At 38.4% G+C, this 19,029-nt stretch overlaps 1 protein-coding gene across 4 annotated transcripts in view; it reads right to left on the bottom strand.

Moving 5' to 3' along the window:
- Positions 1 to 18,687, bottom strand: part of LOC137264882 (SH2 domain-containing protein 6-like) — a 53,409-nt gene extending 34,722 nt beyond the window's left edge. For all 4 annotated transcript variants that reach the window (XM_067800231.1, XM_067800232.1, XM_067800233.1 and 1 more), the window contains exons 1-6: positions 18,529 to 18,687; positions 14,803 to 14,865; positions 11,324 to 11,379; positions 7,926 to 7,991; positions 7,480 to 7,547; positions 6,781 to 6,905 (exon numbers count right to left, since the gene is read on the bottom strand). In XM_067800231.1, coding sequence (XP_067656332.1) covers positions 6,781 to 6,905; positions 7,480 to 7,547; positions 7,926 to 7,991; positions 11,324 to 11,379; positions 14,803 to 14,865; positions 18,529 to 18,600 — 450 coding nt within the window. In that variant the 5' untranslated portion in view covers positions 18,601 to 18,687. The remainder of the gene's footprint in view (positions 1 to 6,780; positions 6,906 to 7,479; positions 7,548 to 7,925; positions 7,992 to 11,323; positions 11,380 to 14,802; positions 14,866 to 18,528) is intronic.
- Positions 18,688 to 19,029: the final 342 nt, after the last annotated feature.

Genomic DNA, 19,029 nt, shown 5'->3' with positions numbered 1-19,029 from the left:
TCCATGAATACCTTCGAACGTTTACACATTAGATTATTCAAAGAGGATTCTTGAAGAAATATCTTCATTTTGTTTGTTTGATAAAACAATTCATGGCGACAAAATGATCTAGAAAGCAGCTTTTGGTATGAGTATGTAGACGTATTTCAAATTTGAACAAGTCCTCTTTGGCCCAAAACATAGTGATGGGCACCCATGATCTACATAGTGTGATTGTGTTGATGGTCTTCAGGCACACAGACATATATAGTCTGGTTCATAATTATTGAGAATTTTTCTTCTTACTTTGAGCTATCCTAACACCTCAACTGATTCACTGATACTTAAAACTAAGTAATGGTATAAGGGAGGTAACTCATCTTGGCCTACTGAGTATAGTACAATTAGAGTTATCTCCCATGAATTTGTAGCAGACGTCATTTTCCTCAGCACTGTCAACAATGTCTGCTGAAGATAAAAGAAGGTTGATTTTTGAGTTGTGTAATCAAGGAATTGATGATGTAAATACATTGGCAGAGAGAACAGGAACTCCTCTTTCTACTGTGTATAGGATTAGGAAGAATTTTAAAGAGGGAAAGGATTTTGGGCACCAGAAAGGAGCAGGGAGACCCAGAAAATTGGACTTCTCAGATCGCGTCCGGCTGGGAATTTTAGCGTCTAAAAAGCAAACGGCAAGCATCTCCAACATCAGGTATGAAATGATAGAAAGGGGATCAACAGTTGTATCAAAATCTACAGTTAGAAGAAATTTGATTGATCTTGGATGGGAGAAAAAGACTGGAATTCCTTCTCCTCTCATGAAACAAGAACATAAAGACAGGCGTGTTGAGTGGTGTTTGGCACATGAAAACTTTGACTAGGAAAATGTGATTTTTACTGATGAAAGCTCAATATGGGTATATCCCAATAATGTGAAAATATGGACAAAGTCTGCGTCAGCACCGTTGTATCGACGACCTAAATACAGCCCAAAGTTTCATGTATGGGGAGGGATATCCTTATTAGGAACGAGTGTGTGTTTGAGGGAAATCTGACAAGTCAACGCTACACTAACATATTAGATAATTTTCTCCTTCCAAGTGCACATGTGTTTTATGGAAATGACTGGATTTTGCAGCAAGATAATGATCCTAAACACACTGCAAAACATGCCAAGCAGTGGTTTCAGGAGAAAAATGTGACTGCATTACCATTTCCTGTATATAGTCCGGACTTAAATCCCATTGAGAACATTTGGGGGATGATGAAGGAATGTGTGAATCAAAAGGGGTTGACAAAAATTGAAGACATGAAGAGAGAAGTGGTCCGATACTGGGACAGCATAACTCACGAGACACTAACCTCTCTGATAGGAAATATGCCTACCCGTCTTAGACTGTGCCGTGAAGCTCAAGGAGACTTGATAAAAATATTAAATTGTTACCTACACAACATGAAAAGGTCAGTTCACTTTCACAATACATTCAATTTTATCTGATTTGTTCTCGTTTAATAATATGAAATGCTTTAGCTATTCTCAATAATTTTGAACCATACTGTATATGCATACACACACACACAAACGTATTCACAATCCAATGACACATGCACATTTAAACAATCCACAATAAAATCAAGTAAAAAAGCATACAGTGAAGTAACTTGGGATTTAATATACAAGTCGTTATGTAGTTACACTAAATAACAAATGATTTACAAGTAACAAATCTTTACAAGCATTTTAAAGGTCACATGCAACCAAAATATCAAACATAATCAAAACACAACTATCACTTATTCATGACAGAGGTTTCTTTCCTCGAAATGAAGCACCTGGAGACCGAACCCGGTCAGAGTGGGTGAGTGTGCACTCAAGTATAACAAAGACGTTTCATTGGCTGATTAATTTGCCGATACGCAGAGAGAGAGAGAGTGAGTTTAGTTTTACGCCGCACTCTGCTATATTCCAGCTATATGGTGGCAGTCTGTAAATAATCAAGTCTGGACCAGACACTCCAGTGATCAGCAACATGAGCATTGATCTGCGCAATTGGGAACCAGTGACGTGTTAACCAAGTTAGCGAGCCTGACCACCCGATCCCATGAGTCGCCTCTTACAAGAAGCATAGTCATGCCGATGTGTAGAGAGCTCATTGTGTGTATATAGAGATAATCTGTTTGACTGGTATTTCAGAAGAAGTTGTTATCTCTATATAATGTATATAGAGATGTTGGATTTTGTAAATAAATGCTATCTGTATATCCATTCGATCCAATCAACAAATACTGAGATGGTGAATAATTGCATGGTTGGAATCTGTTGTTTGTCCATGTACCAAGCAGAACTTGAAACTGACAATCTGAGTTTGCAACAGTCTCCCTCTGATCCGGTCATCCGGTAAAAATAGATGCAGTTTGTTTGCAACCCACATATATAACAAAATCTCGTGTGTATAAGGATCATACCTGCCTGTCTTTGTAATAATATAATGTGACAGAGACAGAGCTCAGGTGTACCAGCCATATAACAGACATGGTTTTGTTATGAAGACTTTTATCAATAGACAACTTCTTTCTATAACAGTCCATCCAAGTCTTCATTCTCATCATACCAACTTCTAAAATGCCACTTAAAGAAGAAGACATGGTTTGTAAATCTGCATGTATGGGGCCAGGGCATATGTATTACTGCAGACCCAAGAGGCTTGTAATCACAAGAAACACCTCGGATCTCCAACTTCGACCATATTGATAATCCTTGCTTGCATTACTTGCTGTGTTTGTATGAGTTGCATATCCAGCAGAAGCTGAATGAACCTAAGCACTGTGTATGCACTATGTGCGCAGCATAGCAAAGCTGGTGACACCACTTTTTTCCCCCAGTGCCAGGGGAAAATTAGTGAATTGTTTGAGTTGCAAATTCGCGGGCAATTTTTCATTGTGTTATTTTTCAACTTTATAAGTTGAATTTACAGTTTTGATAACTTGTTTCTGTAAGTCCATCCTGAAAGGCATCAGAATCTGCAAAGTTGTGTTTTGTGTTGCATGTGACCTTTAACTGAATAATGTTAACCAAAGTGACTCACTGCTTGGGGTACAAGCAAAACTATGACGAATACCTGATCAAACAAACATGCATCATTGAGCATTTACCAAGTGTCTCACTCAGGCATGAGTGATTATTAGGCATGGCATTGATAAGATATGCTATAGAATTGATTTTTTGTCACATTTACGATTTTTAATGTCGATCTGTGAATCAATAATTTCAGTGTACTCACAAATGCAAATGCCACTTTAGCCATAATAAATTCTTGGTATGTGATAAACATTGTTGCTAATTTGTTTTTCAACATTATATTTTTGAAAAATAAGTTTACTATAGTATTTGCACAAGCAGGCCACACAGCATCACACACAAAACACCGGTACATCAGAATAAACATGACAAGCAGTTGGCTGGAGCCATGGCACCAATATATACAGTATACAGGCTCCACAGAAGTTGATCTTGTCATTACTTTTGGATCAAGGAAACATGTCTGATCTTTAACCATTTCTAAGCTACATGATGTAAAAGTTATATAATTCATTCGTAACCAATCATGTTATTCCGTGACAAGCCGAATAGTGACTCGTGCCCCTTTGGAAGGATTTCATAATGGTGCATGAACATCCTTCAAACTACTTCCAAAACTCTATTTTTGTTTTACCTGTTTTAGATGATGATGATGATGATGATGATGATGATGATGATGATGATGATGATGATGATGTGTTGAAAACATATTTTGATGTAATTATTGCTGGTCACCATGTATTTCTTTATGTATATTTTCTGAATACAGTTAGGAATTGCAAATGGGATTTTTTTTTTCATCAACGGGTAATTAAGATAATATTTTATTTTGGTTGTAATAAGTCTGTAATAAAAATAGATGCTATCCACCAATCTGTGGAAAGTCTTATCAATTTCAAGTGTACTCAGTGTGTCTACCACTTGTAATCTGGATGCCATACCCCTGGTGGATTTTAAAGTGAATAGGCTGAAACAAATATGAAGAACTGCTGAAAATATCCCCAGTGAAGTGAAATGTAAGCGCAGTGTTTAGGATTAAAAGTACATATATATCATTTCAAAACTATTTATAACTACATATCCATAATAAGAGAAAGTGGCAAAAAAGCCAAAGGATGATAATAAGATCATGAGAGAAAGCGCTCATTTGGAAACATGAGAGTTCATGTGGGTATTTGAATCTCTCACCGTTCATTGCTCCATCTTTATTGTCAACTTCAAATCAGGAACTACAATTCTACTGGATATACTCTTTGTAATGGAAAAATGTCAAAATCACATGCTCACGATTCTTTATAATTTTTTAAACAATCACATAATGTGATAAACTATTCAAGAACTCAGGATTCTTTTGGTTTGCCATTTTTTTGCATACAACATGGGGGGGAGGTGGGGGTCTGTCTTGGAAGTTACCATAAGATTTGAACTGGTGATGAGTGATATATAACAGTGTGATTTTTTGTCACACATCACAATTATGGTATGGGCTTATTATTCTGTGTGCTTCTAAAACATTGCTAATAATGAGACAGAAGTCAGTTGGTAATATATAAATACAAGAAAACCCTTTCTTTAAAAAAACAGAAAAAAACTATCTGTTGTTTGAGATGTGCAGAAACAATCACTGGTAGATTGTTATTGAACTATTTTGAAAGATGAGTAGTTGTGGAATCTGAAGATGGAGATGATCAAAAGCAACATAGTGTTACTCTGCTCCTTAAATAAGATCAACTACAACAGCTGGATAACAATGGGACATTCATATGGGGATGATATAACTCGATTGGCAGATACAAGATTACAACACAGTTTGGGTTGTACACTACAACAGGAATGATTGGTACTTAAAAGAAAAGCTTGCTCTATTTATATATTAATGGAAGGAGCCAATTACTCCTTGTCATTTTTGTTTATAATAGTTGTCCATATCAGTTTTTTTCTTGATTGTAGCATTAGTCAGTTCACTTGAGCATGATACTTCCAGTGAAATACCCACATATTAGGAAACCATCAATGTGGTCTGACCATTCCTTCTCACATGACACAGCAAGCACCATTGTGGTTACTAGATAAAGGGATGTTGCCAAATCTCTGCTTACGAACATTTATGTTTGTGAAAATGAAAACAAAATTCCTGACTGTTTAGCTGAGAGATAGATTATGAGGTGTGAAACGGTGACATAATGAAATGTAATGGAAATGACAAAGTGTGTGAAATCAATATAACAAAGAAAATAAAATTAAGACACATTAACACACTTCCCTGTGTATCCCAAAACAACAATACACAAACAAACACAAAACATAGTATGCCATCAACATCTGTCCTGCTCTGCCCTTATTTGTTTTGTTTAAAAGCACCAGTCCTACAAAGATATTCTAGCTCTGTTTTGCGGCGTCTTACCTTTCGTCTGCGATGGTCCTGTTCACAACACACCAAACAAACGTCATTTGGATGCTCATTGGACATCTACTTATACAAGCAATGGTTTGTACTGTAAAATACCTGTGTACAACCTTTACATGTCATATCTAATCCTTTGTAACAATTTCGGTATGTGTTTCAAGGTGATTCTACTCAGGGTTCCCACACTTTTGTGAAGAATAATTTCCACAATTTTTCAAGAGAAAGAGGTGTGAATCCTGTCCATTCACACCTCTTTAAGATGACATAATAAAAATGAAACATCAAGTGTGGCAATGTTACCTATTTTTTAGTATGTTGATCATAGCCCCTGTAGTGCTGGTAAGATATACTGTTTTGCTACATAAACCTCCAAGATCATTCCATGATTTTTCATGATTTACTCCATTTTTTCCAAATTCCAAGACTAGAATCTGAGGTGTGAAATTTCCAGGTTGTCTGGGTGTTGTGGGAACTGTGTGGTTGTGCATCTGTGGGTAAGTCATGCAACTACTGCAGCTCAAATATGTACTCTGCAGAATGGTCAACTTGTCTCAGCTTGTCACAGCTTGTCTAGGAATATCTACTTGTGGGTCCAAATCTCAGATCTCCCACACATATGAACCTTGATTGTAGGTTTAGGAAAGAAATAAATGTGCATTTACATTCTCAATAACATGCAAAGTTGTGTTTCTTCTTTATAAATATGCTGACAGATGACTAGCATCCATAGAACCTGGCCTTCAACCCTCACACTGTAGTTGATTCTTGTGATTGCAAGAGAGTCATGTGATTTTGAAGTGAGGATCAGAAGATAGATGGAATCAGAGGAGGATGGAACAAGCAGTAAGCAACCATTCCTCATTCCCTGTCACCAATACTAAACATAGTCTGACAACTGGTCTTGCTGGATGGGTACATTAACTGGTACAAGCTGGAGTAGACTGATTTCACTTGAGTGTATGTATAAACTTACTCAAACTTTTCCGTGTGTATGAACTGGAGAAGATTGGTTTTTCACTTGAACATTTGTGAGTGTAAAACTGGAGAAGATTGGTTTTACTTGAATTTTTGTGTGTAAAACTGTGGAAGATTGGTTTTATTTGAACTTTTGAGAGTGTGAAAACTTCAGAAGATTGGGTTTACTTGAACTATTGTGTGTGTAAAACCAAGGAGTCTGATCATGTGCATACTGACATGAATCTGGTCTTGGCACGCATAGCCTGGAATACGCTTGTAAAAACTGGATACAACTGGTGCAGATTGGTGAAAGCTGCAGGGGACAGGTGAACACAGGAATGAACAATAATGGACTCACATCTTGGTCTTCAGGGTCTGACTGGTAGTCAAACTCATCACCCCAGCTGTAGGCATCGTCATCATCATCGTTATACCCAGCATGACGTGATGAGGGAGGAGGGGGAGCTTGTTCCACTGGGACGGCTGGACAAACAAATGTATGATCGTTCTGCTACTGATACTTCTGCCATCAAACATGCACCGCACTTTATATATGAACACTATGCCACTAAGTTTGTCAAATTTGTGTTCAATATTTGAAATGAATTGAACCACAGGTCTGCTGTCGGAGGTTACCAGTTCTTAACAGTGTTTCCGTTATCTGGTATATACTGTTCTTTGACCAGTACAAAGTTTAAATGTCTGCTAATTTCAAAGGCTGTCTGTTATCTTGTCTTGCAAATTTTAAATCAATTTTCTAATTACCTCTGTCAGTTCTATTTCTCCTTGATACAGATTATGTTTTCACAATAACATAGACTCAAATAAGAAACAGCTGTTTTGGAAAAACCTAGGCTAAAAATAGCAACATTGATGCATTACGATAACCTCTACTTTTCTAATTGGTTGTTAGGGTGCAAGGTCTCGTGCACAATGAAAGTAGAATTCAAATTTGAATATCTTACATCTTTAACAGAAAGACCAGATTTCAAATTTACTCATGCATTCATTTACAAATAAATAAATATACATGAAAAATATGCATAAAACTTCCTACATTGTCTCTTTGGTGGCCTTGGTGGAGGTACCGGCTCTGACGGCATATTACGGAAGGTGCTCATCATTCTGAAAGTACAAACACAAGCTGTCACAATTACATCCTACTTCAAATAGTGACCTTCACCTTGCCTAGTATCTCTATTGTCTGGCCAATACAATGAGGTAGGTCAGTAGACAGTGGGTTTTCTTATAACAGACATATTCTTGGTTTAATAGACGTTCTATCTGATGACTTACAATCTAGTCAGAATCACATAAGCATCACATCAATAAAATTACAGCTTCTGTGAAGAATGTTCCATACTGCTAAGATCAACAAGTTATAGCACAGTGCCTAAATCATGGAATGCTGACACTATGAAGGGGCATGCCATTTGATTCCATTGCCCTTTATGCACACACACGCCCTTTAGGCACACACTGAACATAATGCTCATGTCTTACCCCTGTGTTCTAGGAAGACTGTTCAATCTGCTTCTGTCAATGTTACTGACAGCGTTCTTTAGTTGACTGAAGAAAAGAAACCAGAAACAACAATACAACCCTCTGTCATTACTTACAGCAAGGTAAACTTTAACTGATGAAGGTTTCTAATAAAGCCAGGGAGAAGAAAGCATTCTCCCAAACTGACATTAAATAGTTACTGTGTAGATGTATAACCAGAACTCGAGATTAGCTTTGTGGGTATCATATCCATACTTTTGAAACAAAGTCGAAAATAATTTTACATTTCAAGTGGGTACCTATAGTTTTGGATACCCATCATCTTTTTGAAATCTGGGTATTCATTTCAAATAAGTATAACATGTGCAACATTCAATAAGAGAGAGACAAAATTCATCCAACAATACCAAACTACAGCTGATATTATTATTAACGTTTATCCAAATGTGCTGTAAGATATAATACATGCCTTACTCTACGTATACATCTGCATTGGTGTTAAACAAGATACCATGATGGCTGATGGATGATATAACAGCCATGTCTTCATTCTAACAGTCAGTTTTTTTCGAAACCTTGTTCCCACCATGTTGTTTCACTTACCCACCGTGAACAGCTAATATTACAAGTTCATTTAAAATATCAACGGCAATGGATTCTGATTATTAAACACAGCACTTGCCTATGAATGCATCTAGCAGTCCTGTAATGAAGTTGTTTTCTTCTTGTAAAGCGTAAAGAATTGATATTTTCCTTTGAGCGTGTGGAAGTTTTCGATTGCACTTGCTCAGCATTACCCATTTGTTTACAGAAAGAAAAGATTGATCAGCTTCGATCAAGAATAATAATAATGATAATAGTAATTTAAGTGTGCCAAGGTTGTTGGACACAATCTGAAATTTGAAGTTGATTTTGTTGATGGCAATGTACTGCTGGACGGTACAGTGATGGGAGTACACAAGGTGAAGTCTTTCACCAAGTCTGCCCAGAGTCGGTCCTTTGTGGAGAAGCTGTCTGAGAAGCCATTGCATCATGTGTATATGCAGTGTGTGGACCAGAACAGCAATCCAACTGACTCCTTCGCCTGGATGAAGTCAGCTGGTCTCAAATGTGAAACTGAGGGCTTCCTTTTTGCTGCTCAGGACCAGTCACTTCCCACTCGCAATCGCCAGAATGTGATTCTTAATCAAAATGTGAACATGAAATGTCGTCTTTGACGAGCTGCACTGTGCTGTACTTGCTTGAGTCGAGCGATCTCATCAAGAGGGAGACCAAAGAAATTTGAATTGCAGTAGTCCGATCTTGAAGTGATAAAGCGACTTACAAGAGTGGCTGCTACGTCTTCTGTGAGATATCGTCTAATGAAAGCAAGTCTGCACATCTCAAGGAAGCAACCGCATGATACACTGGTGATGTGGTTATGGAGAGTGATTGATCTTGGTGCACCTCTACGTACTTCACACAAGGTTGAAAGGGAATATCACTCTGTCCTACCACAGCTGACTCATCTTTAATGAGTTTTAGATGGCATAAGTTCTGCTTTTTCAGTGTTCAATTTCAGTTTATTACTGAGCATCCATTCCAAGACGTCGTCAATGCATTGAATGCCATCGAAGTCCTGTGGACGACCACTTTTTGACATTTCGGTGTAGTCTGCATATTTCTAAAATTCAAAGTCATGGGAAGAGATGACCTCTGAGAGTGGTTGAACATACAAAGTAAACAATATTGGCCCCAGGACAGAGCCCTGTGGAACTCCATACATGAGGGAACTGGGGTCGGACTGCATGGAATCAATTTCAACTCTCGGTGAATGTCCACTGACATAAGATTTAAACCATGCTAACACTGTACCTCGAATGTCATATGTTATTTCCATCCACTTTAATAGAATTGAGTGCTACAGCATATCAAACGTCGCACTCAGATCCAATAGAGATATCAAAAAGACATGTATGTCATCAGCCTTTAAGTACATCTGTTTCGGTGCTATTATTCTGCCTATATTCTGCCTGAAGCCCTGCAGCACTAGTATGATGTTCCAACAGTTGTCTCAGAACAACCTTTTCTAGTACCTTTAAGATAAAATTGATAGAACACGCGACATGATTTTGATGTATTGGGTATATACGCATTGTTACTTTGACATAGCGTAAATGTAAATATTTAGTGTTTTTTCATACATTGCCATTTATTTTTCTCGGGTATTTCAACTTTTCCATAGCGTATTTTAAACAAATACACACCTTATCTGTAGCTCTGTATAACATGGTGAATAGTTGAAAGGGGGTGTATAGTTTTTTCTTGTAGACACAAAGGAGGTGAATAGTTTTGTACAGATAAAAAGGAGGTGAAAAGATGTATAGACATAAAGGAAGGGAATAGATGTGTAGACATAAACTAAAATGTAAAGCAGGTGAATAGGTTTTGTGCAGATGTAAAGGAGGTGAACAGATGTGTAGATGCAAAGGAGGTGAATAAATTTCAAGTAGATGTAAAGGTGAATAGTTATAGTGTAGATGTAAAGGAAGTGAATAATTGTTATTTACAAGAGCTACCATCAACCACTTGTCTGTCTTCCATAGCAACCATCCACCAATTGTCAGTCTACCATAGCAACCAACCACCCCTTGCATGATTTCCATTGTAACCACCTACCATCTGTCTGTCTACCATAGCAGCCATCCACCACTTGTCTACCATAGCAACCATCCACCAGCTAACAGTCTACCATAGCAGCCATTCACCAACTGACAGTCTACCATAGCAACCATCCACCAGCTGACAGTCTACCATAGCAGCCAACCACCACTTGTCTACCATAGCAGCCATCCACCAACTGACAGTCTACCATAGCAGCCATCCACCAACTGACAGTCTACCATAGCAGCCATCCACCACTTGTCTACCATAGCAACCATCCACCAGCTGACAGTCTACCATAGCAGCCATCCACCAACTGACAGTCTACCATAGCAACCATCCACCACTTGTCTACCATAGCAACCATCCACCAGCTGACAGTCTGCCACAGCAACCATCCACCCTTTCTGAGTCTGCCACAGCAGCCATCCACCACCTCTCAGTCTGCCACAGCAACCATTCACTACCTGACAGTTTACCACTGCAACCATCCACCACCTGTCAGTCTGCCACAGCAACCATCCACCACCTTTCAGACTGCCATAGCAACCATCCACCACCTGACAGTCTACCATAGCAACCATCCACCACCTCTCAGTCTGCCATAGCAATCATCCACCAACTGTCAGTCTACCACAGCAACCATCCACAACTTTAATTTATCCACTACTGCAGGTAGGTGGATGTTTAGTGTTATAGATGGAAACTGTTAGGGACTGCAAAGTGACTGGGTTATGGATGATCATGATACTCACATTCTCTTCTTGGTAGATGCAACCTTGAAAGCATCAATATCAGTATCTTTAAGTTTCTGAAATATGAAATTAGAGTAGGCCGTAACCAAGAGAGCATGACAAAGGTCCTGTTTGACCAATAAAGCACAACTCCAATTCAGATCTTTTTCTGTGGGGTTGTATGATAACTGGAACCATCAGGAAAGCAGCATGCGCTATAGGCTGCATACTTCCTCACAGAAATATCAGCAGTAGCTCCTACATCCTGTTGTAAACAAGCCTGCTTGAACACATCTGTAAGGATGATATTACTGTGCAGGAAGTCAGATACAATCTCAAAAGGGCAGTCCTAGGTGTAGGACTATTTCAACAAAAGGCAAGCAGTACTCTAATTCTTTTCCCAAAACAATAAATATGTCTTCAGAAATGCGTACTGCTGAGTACTAGCAAAACTTATTTTATGTCAGGACCCACCAAGAACAATCTTAAGTGTTCAGCATAGTGTGGGGAACTAAGCCTGAATGTTCAGAACGGCACACTAGAGCTGTAACTGTGGGGAACTGAGACCTGCATGTTTAGCATGGCACACTAGAGCTGTAACTGTGGGGCACTGAGACCTGCATGTTTAGCATGGCACACTAGAGCTGTAACTGTGGGGCACTGAGACCTGCATGTTTAGCATGGCACACTAGAGCTGTAACTGTGGGGCACTGAGACCTGCTTGCTTAGCATGGCACACTAGTGCTGTAACTGTGGGGCACTGAGACCTGCATGTTTAGCATGGCACACTAGAGCTGTAACTGTGGGGCACTGAGACCTGCATGTTTAGCATGGCACACTAGAGCTGTAACCATGGAGCACTGAGACCTGCAGTTTAGCATGGCACACTAGAGCTGTAACCATGGAGCACTGAGACCTGCATGTTTAGCATGGCACAATAGTGCTCTAACTGTGGGGCACTGAGACCTGCATGTTTAGCATGGCACACTAGAGCTGTAACCATGGAGCACTGAGACCTGCATGTTTAGCATGGCACAATAGTGCTCTAACTGTGGGGCACTGAGACCTGCATGTTTAGCATGGCACACTAGAGCTGTAACTGTGGGGCACTGAGACCTGCATGTTTAGCATGGCACACTAGAGCTGTAACCATGGAGCACTGAGACCTGCAGTTTAGCATGGCACACTAGAGCTGTAACCATGGAGCACTGAGACCTGCAGTTTAGCATGGCACACTAGAGCTGTAACTGTGGGGCACTGAGACCTGCATGTTTAGCATGGCACACTAGAGCTGTAACCATGGAGCACTGAGACCTGCATGTTTAGCATGGCACAATAGTGCTCTAACTGTGGGGCACTGAGACCTGCATGTTTAGCATGGCACACTAGAGCTGTAACTGTGGGGCACTGAGACCTGCATGTTTAGCATGGCACACTGGAGCTGTAACCATGGAGCACTGAGACCTACAGTTTAGCATGGCACATTAGAGCTGTAACTGTGGGGCACTGAGACCTGGGTGTTTAGCATGGCACACTAGAGCTGTAACTGTGAGGGGCATTGAGACCTCAATGACTGAATCACATCATTCTCCCTATTACTTAGGCCTCTCTTCAATGCTAAAGTTCTAAATGAAGCAAGTCTAGATTTTCCCAGGTTCATAATTTCCAACCTCACTGAAACTGTTTTTCAAATTAAATGGGTATGTTTGTTACTATCCTAAAGATTTTATTTCTTGTTTGACAGATTTTTGTCTCCAAAAGCCTAAAGGCAGGAGGAAAAAAGTACAAATACAAATCACCAGTCAAAGTAACAGTCCTTTCAAATGCTAAAAGTATTTCACTGTTAGCAATTATGAAGTCTATATACTTACTGTGCGCAATAGTCCATACATCAAGTCTGCTCAATGCCCTACACATTATTATCCTAATGGAACTGTACTTTCAAAGCTGCTACTAAGCGCTAAGCATGACCGCACTGGTCCGTACATCTGCATTTTCAGGTAGCCATTTTAAACAGCTGGGTGGACTGAGTGCAATGTGGACAAAGTGCCTTGCCTTGGGACAAAACATAGTATGAAACCCAAGTCACAAATTTTGGTGTCTCCATCGGCTCTGATTTGAACCCCAGGCCTTTGGCATAAGAAGCCAGTCTGCACTACACCACTTTGGTCCACTCCAAGTGTAAAAAAAATCTAAAGCATTTTCTGGCACATTTACAATTTTGGCCAAAAATATTGAAATTATATCTTTTGAGTGGGAAAAATTGATTCTATTTATTTCTCATTATTGAAAAAATATGATCTGTGGATCTGTAAATCAAGCAATAAAATTGGTTCGGCCTTAATTTTATATATTCAGGGACTAGCCATTAGCCTACATCTACAGTGAATACAGTGATTCCCTGTGTGTCCTGTCCTGTGTACTAGGAAGCAGTAAGCATCCTGAGATGAACACTGATACTCCAGCATCCTGGTCCTACTGTCATGGCTTGCAGGCCTGTCAAGTGGGAACCGATACCAAAATAACTCTCCTTATCATTTTCTGTACTTGGTCTATACACCTATTTCTTGCAACCTAATCACATAAGCTATTTATGAGAACAATAATTTTTCATGATAAAGTATTCCATATTAGATGTTTAGTAAGTGCATTTTCTTTCTTGCCTTAAATATTAACATTTGACTTCAAAAGTAAATGTGCAATACCGGTAATTAAAAATTGTCTCAAATTCAAATTTTTTTCAGCTGTAATTGTAAAACCGCAAGCAAAAGTGAGTGATTGAGTTTGACTCTATGTTGCAATAGCAATTTCCAGCACTATCATGGTGGGGGACACCAGAAATCAGCACCAGACCACCAGACATTGTCCGAACCCGAGTCTTCAGGGGATGCTTTAATCACTAGGCTACCCCACCACTCAACTTAAGCAAGAGAACACTCATCTGAATTCCTTATATTGTGATATGAAAGAAATATGACAACAGCGGGTGACAGAAACATCGCCTGTATCATGGAGATGATGGAGACCAAATGTCACAGATTACCTACAACACTCTTTCATCATCTCACACAGTTGCTCAATGGACAACAGAGCATTAAACAGTCCATCCTTGATTCCACAATTCTGCAGTTGCAAAATAAATAACAGAAATTACCTTTTGATGCAGAAAACATCTCGTCAGTGGCAAGCAGAATGCCTGCAGAATTTACTTAGTTTGAAAACTGAGAAACTGATCAAATGCTGAACATGAAATACAGGTATCTTAATGACAATAAGAAGTGCTACATACATAGAAATATGGATATAAACTTTGGTATAGTGATGAAAACCACATTTCGGAGCACTGCTTCATCTGGTAAATGAACGCTATTAAGCAGAGAGAATATGCTCTGAGATGTGGTCCTCATAATATAGAACGTCTATATTAGAAGCTGAAATCTTGAATTTCACCCTTTTTTGCCAGGACTGTTATGAAGTCATGTGAAAGTAAGGACACTTACAGCTAATTTGGATCCATCAACTCCTTGCTTTTTGAAGGGATCCTTGAACTCATCAAGATGATTCTGAAATAGAACCATGTATAAATTAGAATTTTTGATACTCTGTACTATTTGAATATGTGTCTTGATATCCTGGTCTAACTAAATGATACTTACCTTAATTCATAAAACATACTACAGACCCTTTAAATGATGTATTCTTCACTCCATAATACATCTCACAATCTCTGTTTACAAGGCATACTGTTTTCAAGGGCAACAGACAAGGGACGTACAGGTGTAATATACGAATAAATGCTTTATGTATGGCATAACATCAATTTCAAGCGTATTATAAATGCTTTTGTACATGTGACATATATAAAGTTTAATAGCTGAAAAGTTGTTTAATATCATGTATAACAAAAACCATCACAGGTTCTCTCGCACAAAAATATGTCAGTACTCCTTTAAAATTCTCAGTACACTTCTATTTGCAATATGGAATGTAAACGTAAGTACACCTACACCAGCAGAAGTTATACATGATAGATCCCCTCTAAATTTTCTACTGATATATACTTGATTCCGTAACACCAAGAGCCTAAAGGATGTTTCTTCACTGCGTAATACATCTTTGAACTTTTCTTAATGATATATAATTTATTTACTAATGTACATTATTACTGCGTTGATATTAGGTGCTGTGGGTGCTGGTAGTAACATTTCAGTTATAGCAGTGCCCTCTATGACAGAGCTATACTATCACGATATGTCAGAAAATCATCTAGCTCTCATGTTCTTACAGTCTGATAAAAACAATCATGACAATGCTTTGTTTCCTCACAGTGACCTGAATCTGATAGCATGAGTGTTTCTTGTGACCTTCATCAGACAGAGTCAACACCTAAATTCCCATGATATCCAATGGATAGTAACAAAGCTTAGTGTCTAACAATCTCAACTGGTTAGTAACAAAGCCTAGTTTCTTACAATATCCAGTGGATAGTAACAGTCCCTATGGACTCAGCCAGGTACTAGGACAGTGTAAGCCTAGAATTCTGTGATAAAACACTGAAGACTTTGCTGTTATGTAACAATGTCACTTAATACAAAAACATAATGACAAATGTAAAATTCAAAAAAAGAATAATCAGTGTCATTTTTTGAAAGTATCCTCTCCCTTGTTAGACATATGATACACTTTAAGTTCATCACTACATACAGTAAAACCTTCTAACATGTCATGAGAAAAACTGTGATCACTGGCATCTGTATACTTTTTCATGCTTCTTCCTAAAGGTGATGATCCTTGCAACAACACTTCCAGAATAACAGAGCTCCAGATAAGGTGAGTATTTGCATATTTTACACAATAAAACTCACATTTACTCAATTAATTACAAATCTGGGAGTACAAAAACACATAAAAATCACTTAAACCTCAATAGGTCTGCAATACCTTGTGTATCTTACTCAGTAACTGAATTAGCTCGTGTATGATAATTCATCGTGGCACCCAAACTCAACAACAGCATGAGTGAATGTTAAGCGATGGTTATATAGAATTACTAAATGCTTAGGGCTATTGAGAAGCATTTATATTTATAGAGTTAGAAGTGTTCATTTCCCAGTAAGGATAAAAGTACTCAATTCTTTAAACTAGTGGGAGTATACAAAATGCTAGTTATAAATGTAAGAAGCCTGCTCAGACATGAGGGTGAGATTATATTTATAATCAAACATAACTCTTCATTAGTTTTAGTGAAAAATGTTCATTTCCAAACACAGTTCTGCCTATAGACTTGTAGCACAGTGATGTCAAAATATTCTGACATCATGAAGTTAATGACGTCATACCATTGTCAGGGCACTGTACAAAATCTACTGTCAAAATGATACTGTAAACAGCCAAATTTTCGCGACCGTTTAATTCTCGCGAACTTGAAGTCTGACGCAAGAAAAAAAACACGCTATAATATAGATATATCATACACTCTATTCAGGTAAGTCAACAACACAAAAACAATACAGGTGTCATTGCTCAATCACGTGTCACTGCTGGGCTAATCTGGATTAACACGGCTCAATCACGTTCTATTTTCATTGCTCTAACACCTAATTAAAAAGGATTCATTCTGAAATCAATTACATTGATTTGTTGTTAGATCACTTCGCAAATCTGTTTATTTTATAACAGCTCAAAGGTCACGCACCTGTGTGTTGTGTAAAAACATTCAGAGACTCCCCTGTAACAAGATCACCTCGCGAAAATAAGAAGGCACAAAAAGATTTAGTGACCATCACTCGCGAAAATTTAAAGGCGCGGAAAAAAGACAGTTTATAGTATATCTTTAGTGATATCGTTTGATCTCACGTAAGCAATATCTCCTGTGGAACCCAGTTTGGGATGATAAATTTCATTTCAGTGCTAAACAGGCTATAAAAAGAAACAAGTAACTGCTGTTTGGTACAGTATATCAATATACACATATTAATATCCCATATATAGACTAGCCTGATCTCTTGGTTTTATCTTTCTTATCTCTTGGTCATACTATTTCATTACACATTTCTTGTTCATGGTCCACTAGCATCGGATAGAAAAATAAACAAATGAAATGAAAATATCATATTACTTTATTGTTTGTGACTGATAAGTCACTACAAGACTTGACCCATGCTTGTTGTAAGAGGCAACTAAAGGAATGTGGTGTTTATGCTCACTAACTTAGTTGACATATCATCACATCCCACTTGTGTAGTTCAATACTCATGCTGTTGATCACTGTTGATCACTGGACTGTCTGGTCCAGACTCTACTATTTACAAACTGTCGCCATATAGCTGGAATATTGCCAAGTGTGGCATAAAACTGAACTCACTCACTTACTCTCTCTACTGTTTACATGGCTGTCAGACATTTGAGTTTCATCAACAAACAAGTGTATCCTACTTCCTCATCTGAAAAGTAATCTTAACTTGCATTGGGTGTTAAAATAAACACACCCGTTCACTTTGACCTTTTTTTAAGGAACCAAGATTGATTATTATGGCAAATATGGTATACTCATCAATATCAGCACATCAATGTTTTCATGTCACACCACACCAAGAAGCAGATCATAACAATGCACTGCTACACTGTCATCTCCTGCACAAACATCCATAGTATTAATTACCATAGATACTGATGTACACTCAAATACTTTTGTGTCAAACATTGATATCTTGAACTTGACTCTCTTGAAGCAAAGGCATGGTCACTACATCATGTACATATTCCTTTCCTATAAATCATTCTGCACTTGTGTCAAATCTCTGATAACACGAAGCATGTCCAAAGGTCCCCTCTACTTTGTCTCAGTAGTAGTAATTGCCTGACTGTATAGTATCTCACACAGAGTGTATGTCACAAAGAGAGGTCATTCTGAATTAGTATAATTCTGTCAGCTACAGCAGTTTTTTTAAGTTCCTGCACTCTGTCGATAAAAAACTGACTGACACTGGCCTGTTGAACACAATATAGAACACTGCTCATCTTGTCAGCTTTGTTGGGGGTAAAGAATATAACCTCATGAAACTAAATAGTAAATATGTAAACACCGTTCATTCACATAATCTAACAGATCATTGACTGGACTATACACGTGCAACTGATCAACTTGCGCTGAATTACTGCTACCGCCAAGAACAGATAGGGTTAATCAAGTTTTATACTTAAATCCGAACTTAAATCCCTCCTACCTCTGCAAGCCATCTTGTGGTGTCGGCCACAGTCCAACGAACGATTTCTTCGTATGGTGGGAGGGAAGACATTTTTCATGTCACACACGTCTGATAACACTGAGTTGTCTAAAACCCGTCCTCCGTGTTTGTTAAATTTAATTTGCTTCCTGGTTGAATAGTGTACACCCGATTCATACAGAGTTACTCCCCTTTGACCGAGACCGTGAACACAAGAGGCACGGCCCACAAAGCGCTATTGACACGGTTTGAGTAGGATAGATGAGATACACACTTCCTCTTTATTCATTTCCTATTAATGGGAGATAGTGACAGATTTGTATTTTAGTAGGAAAAACATAATAGGTCCGAAATGGCGAAGTCATGCATATAGATGACTCTGATTCAATACAAAGAAAATATGACACGTTTGAACACACCTTGAGAGATAGATGGATGCTCAATCCTGAACTTGGGTGGATACAGCTTTTTGAGAAGGGAAAGAATCGCGTGGGATCCCTC

Source organism: Haliotis asinina, chromosome 15 (genome assembly GCF_037392515.1).
Source record: "Haliotis asinina isolate JCU_RB_2024 chromosome 15, JCU_Hal_asi_v2, whole genome shotgun sequence".
NCBI classification, from domain to species: Eukaryota; Metazoa; Mollusca; class Gastropoda; order Lepetellida; family Haliotidae; genus Haliotis; species Haliotis asinina.
This window is presented reverse-complemented; position numbering and strand designations above follow the sequence as displayed.